At 41.2% G+C, this 4,213-nt stretch overlaps 1 protein-coding gene across 1 annotated transcript in view; it reads right to left on the reverse strand.

Moving 5' to 3' along the window:
* MTX2 (metaxin 2) overlaps positions 1-4,213 on the reverse strand; it is a gene marked incomplete at its 5' end in the record, with an annotated part of 63,725 nt that overhangs the window by 18,733 nt on the left and 40,779 nt on the right. Inside the window, one exon of the mRNA XM_015561978.1 lies at positions 4,111-4,183. Within this exon, the coding sequence (XP_015417464.1) occupies positions 4,111-4,183 (73 nt within the window). The remainder of the gene's footprint in view (positions 1-4,110; positions 4,184-4,213) is intronic.

Below are 4,213 nucleotides of genomic sequence, written 5' to 3' on the forward strand. Positions count from 1 at the left end.
AAGGAAAGAAGAAGGATGGAAGGATGGATGGATGGATTTTTTCATGGTAAAGGGACTGGAGTCGTTGTTGATGAAAACACCTTGGTGGCTGCCATGACTGGCAGTGGCTGCAACAGTGCGGTGATGGGGCTGCGGCCTTCCCCTGCTCAGCCTGGTTGACTCCCACAAAGGGAGGCCAGACTGTGGCTTAGGCCCACTCCCCAAGGGGAGCAGGGAGCAGGTAGTAGGACATCCCCTAGGGCTCCCAGTATGTGATAGGGGGCAAGCTGGGCTGAGGGACACCCCCCCGCCCGCCAGTGCACAAATTTTTGTGCACCAGGCCTCTATTTAGAAAAATAAAAAACCTTGGATGTCATCATATCCAGCCATCTCATATTACAGATGTGGTCACCAGAGCTCAAAAAAGAGATGTCAAATTTCCCAAAGAAACTGTTAATATGTGACAAACTCACAGAAGAATTAGACTAAATTTCCTAATACTTAGCCAAGTGCTCTTCTGACTATTCCATGATCCTTTCTGCTTTAAAAATCTTCCACAAATTAGAAAACTGAGGTACATCTACACGATGGAATACTATGCTGCTGTAAAAAAGAAGGAATTCTTACCATTTGCAACAGCATGGATGGAACTGGAGAGCATTATGCTTAGTGAAATAAGCCAGTCAATGAAAGAAAAATACGACATGATCTCACTCATTTATGGATAATTAATACCATTATAAACTGATGAGCAAAAATAGATACAGAGGCAGAGCAACATCGAACAGACTGTCAAACTACAGCGGGAAGGCCGGGGAGGGTTGGGGGGGGGGGGAAGAGATCAACCAAAGGACTTGTATGCATGCATATAAGCATAACCAATGAACACAAGAGACTGGGGGGTATGGGAGGCCGGGGAAGGTCAAGGGGACATATATAATACTCTTTGTAATACTTTAAGCAATAAAACAATTTTAAAAAATCTTCCACAATAACCCTGGCCAGGGGGCTCAGTTGGTTGGAGCACAGTTTTGTACACCAAAAGATTGTAGATTCCATTCCTGGTCAGGGCACATATCTAGGTTGCATGTTCAAACCCTAGTGAGGAGGCAACCAATTGATGTTTCTCTCTCTCTCTTTTTCCCTTACCCTCTCTCTAAAATCAAGAAAAACATACCCTTGACTGAGGATTAAAATAAATTTTCCAGGAAACCAACCAAAGGACTTGTATGCATGCATATAAGCCAAACCAATGGACACGGACAACAGGGGGATGAGAGTATGAGTGGGGGAGTTGGGGGAGGTTGGGGGTAAATGGGGGGATGAGGACACATTTGTAATACCTTAACCAAGAAAGAAATAAAAAAAAAATTCCACAAGGTCAAATAAGTAAATAAGATGAAATACATTCCCCTGATCACCCCATGATGAAAAGACTAATACTAGCGATATGATAAAATGTAAGTATCTTAACAGAAAGTGCCATTTCATCTACCTATAGAAGCCCCCTCCTATGAATGAATGTATATCTGTACGTATGTATTATTGTAGTCTCTACAATATTTATCTGTTTGTCTTTCATAGTCTATAAAAATAAGGTAGATATCTATCTGGGTGATTCTTAAGTATATAATACAGTCATTTTAGGAAGCAAGTAGGTATGGCTTCTCCTTATTTGCCAAAGATATCAACTTCAGTATTAGATTACTAACCATTTTGTACTAGAGGCCCGGTGCACAAAATTCGTGCACAGGGCGGGGGACGGTCCGTCAGCCCAGCCTGCACCCTCTCCAATCCAGGACCCCTCGGGGGATGTCCAACTGTCTCTCACAATCCGGGACCGCTGGCTCCTAACCATTCGTCTGCCTGCCTGCCTGATTGCCCCTAACTGCTCCCTTACTGGCCTGACCTCCCCTAGCTGCCCCCCTGCTGGCCTGATTACCCCTAACCACCTCTGCCTCACCCTGCACCCAGGACCCAGGATTCCCTCCTCCAGCCGGCTGCAGGCACCCAGGACTTGTGCCGGCTTCGCCCAGGCCAGCCGCAGCCGTAGGGGACCGTGGACAGGCAGCCTCGCCCAGGCCACAACTGCAGGTGCCCCAGACCACGGGGCGGGCAGCTTGTCCCTCTCCCATGCTGCAGCCGCAGGCACTGGTGTCTGGGATCGAGGGGCAGTGGCTCTTCCCTCTCCTGGGCCACAGGCGCAGCCGCTGGCACCCAGAACGACGGGGTGGGCGGCTTGTCCCTCTCCCAGGCCAGGCCACAGCCTGGCTGGTCCCCATTCCTCTCTCTCCAGTGTTGAGAGTCTGAGCCGTTAGGGCATGATGGAGTGAGAGTGTGACGACCATTTGCATATTAGCTCTTTATTATATAGTATGTGTACTTACATTCTTTATATGGCTACCTAAAGGAAAAGGATAGATAGAACCCAATATAATTCATTTCTCCAGAATTCAGTAAAGTTTATAAAACCTATGTGTAAAATTAACAACAAAAAAATGAGTCAGCTAATGGCCTTCAAGAATATAAAATATGTCTGTGTTTACAAGTCTGGAAATTATTTTATGGAAATGTTTTAAAATATATATTCATAAACGTATAAACACAAGGTGGGGCAAAAGTAGGTTTAGAGTTGTGAATATGCAAAACACAGTTTATATCATATATGTTTTGAAATATATTAAAATTTAATCACTCATAAAAGCTGTAATTATTCTTGTATTATTATTATTATATTATTTTCCACATGAATATCTATAAAGCTACTTTTGCCCCACCCTCTATAGAGTATTCATATAGAATTTTAGAATTTTCAATGTGTATGGAGAGAACATCTTCACAGCTTTTGACAATTATTACTACCCTTAAGAACATAAGATGGAAAAAAATGTTTAACACAAGTTATCATTACAATGAAGAGACAGGTAAATGTTTCCCTAAAAAAAAAAAAAAAATGTAACACACTTATGCCCATCAGTTATATTCAACAAGATTTATTCATAAAAGAATGACTCTATGTTATTATGCTCCAGAAAAAGCAGTTATAATAATCCATATCAATTTTACTTAACATTTATCAGCATTATATTTTATATTAAAAATATCTGAATCATCCTTATTTTTTTATAAATATATTTCTTTATTGATTTCAGAGAGGAAGGGAGAGGGAGGAGAGAGAAACATCAATGATGAGAGAGAATCATTCATCGGCTGCCTCCTGCACGCCCCCTACTAGGGATCCCGCAACCCGGGCATGTGCCCTTGGCCGGAATCGAACCTGGGACCCTTCAATCTGCAGGCCGACGCTCTATCCACTGAGCCAAGCCAGCCAGGGCATGAAGCGTCCTTATTTAAAACTGTACTAACACATGACACATAAAAAAGCAATACTGATTATGAAAAATAGCAGAAAGGCTAAAATCTTAATAGAAAGTATCTTAAAACTTGTTAAAACAAAAAGAACTAAAAACCAAAAACATTCAGAAATGACATTAAGACTTGTGACAAGTTAATTTAATTATTTCACAATTTCTCTTCTTCCATATTTATAATGGGACAATATAATTTAGAGAAGTCTGTTTAATAATAAATGGATCCATCAATATTAAAATTTGTTTTGTGAAGAGGAAAACAGTCCTGTGTAAAAAAGACTGGCAAAATCTAAGATTTTCTATTTTCTTAAAATCTACTATTTAAAACAATTCCTTAACTTTCCAGTAAATATTTCTGACCACAGAGCTGAAATGCATAGAGAGGCCCACCACAGTACTGTCAAGTTTGCAATTTTACTTTATAAAACCATAGGGAAATTCTTCAAAAAGTAAACAAAAAATATAGGCATTTTAAAAATCTAGGTACAGCCCTAACTGGTTTGGCTCAGTGGATAGAGCGTCGGCCTGCAGACTGAAGGGTCCCAGGTTCAATTCTGGTCAAGGGCATGTACCTTGGTTGTGGGCACATCCCAGTAGGGCGTGTGCAGAAGGCAGCTGATGGATGTTTCTCTCTCATCAATGTTTCTAACTCTCTATCTCTCTCCCTTCCACTCTATTAAAAAAAAAAAAAATCTAGGTACAAATTGGACTAGCACCAAGTTTGTCAATGTATAATAACAGTAGAGAAGAAGACACTTACCAGATGGAGACATATATTCTGCATTTGCCCTACAAACTACTTTGATAGGCAGATTACACATTTGCAAAAACGCCTGTAAATCAAGAGAAATACAGTAAGCCTA

This window comes from Myotis davidii, unplaced genomic scaffold (genome assembly GCF_000327345.1).
Source record: "Myotis davidii unplaced genomic scaffold, ASM32734v1 scaffold370, whole genome shotgun sequence".
NCBI classification, from domain to species: Eukaryota; Metazoa; Chordata; class Mammalia; order Chiroptera; family Vespertilionidae; genus Myotis; species Myotis davidii.